This window comes from Merops nubicus, unplaced genomic scaffold (assembly GCF_000691845.1).
Source record: "Merops nubicus isolate BGI_N331 unplaced genomic scaffold, ASM69184v1 scaffold8509, whole genome shotgun sequence".
In the NCBI taxonomy this organism is placed as follows: domain Eukaryota; kingdom Metazoa; phylum Chordata; class Aves; order Coraciiformes; family Meropidae; genus Merops; species Merops nubicus.
In genome coordinates, this window is record NW_008628958.1 from 1 (window position 1) to 303 (window position 303).

The 303-nt window shown below is 45.9% G+C and overlaps 1 protein-coding gene across 1 annotated transcript in view; it reads left to right on the forward strand.

Moving 5' to 3' along the window:
• Nucleotides 1–8: 8 nt before the first annotated feature.
• The window catches only part of ZDHHC23 (zinc finger, DHHC-type containing 23), a gene marked incomplete at its 5' end in the record, with an annotated part of 1,944 nt that continues 1,649 nt past the window's right edge, over nt 9–303 (forward strand). The window contains one exon of the mRNA XM_008946833.1: nt 9–34. Within this exon, the coding sequence (XP_008945081.1) occupies nt 9–34 (26 nt within the window). The remainder of the gene's footprint in view (nt 35–303) is intronic.

A 303-nucleotide genomic window follows, 5' to 3' on the forward strand; every position in this document is an offset into this window, starting at 1 on the left:
GCTGCGTGAGGAGGCTGGACCACCACTGTGTCTGGTAGGGCCCCTGCTCTCCCCTCATCCCCTGTTTTCAGTTAGTTTCTGTCTTAGCAGCCTCTGTGAAATAGCTTTTGTTATGCGCGGGACCCGGGGGCAGTCTTTAAAATGGTAAATTTGTATTTACCCTTTCAAGGAACAATTTAAACCATCTTATTGTACTCGACCTGCTAGCTGATAACTTCTACAGTGTACTTCAGAATCGCCTCTGCTTCTTTACCGGTTTTCATTTGAGGGTTGGGTTTGGTTATTTGGTTTTTTTACCCCTCA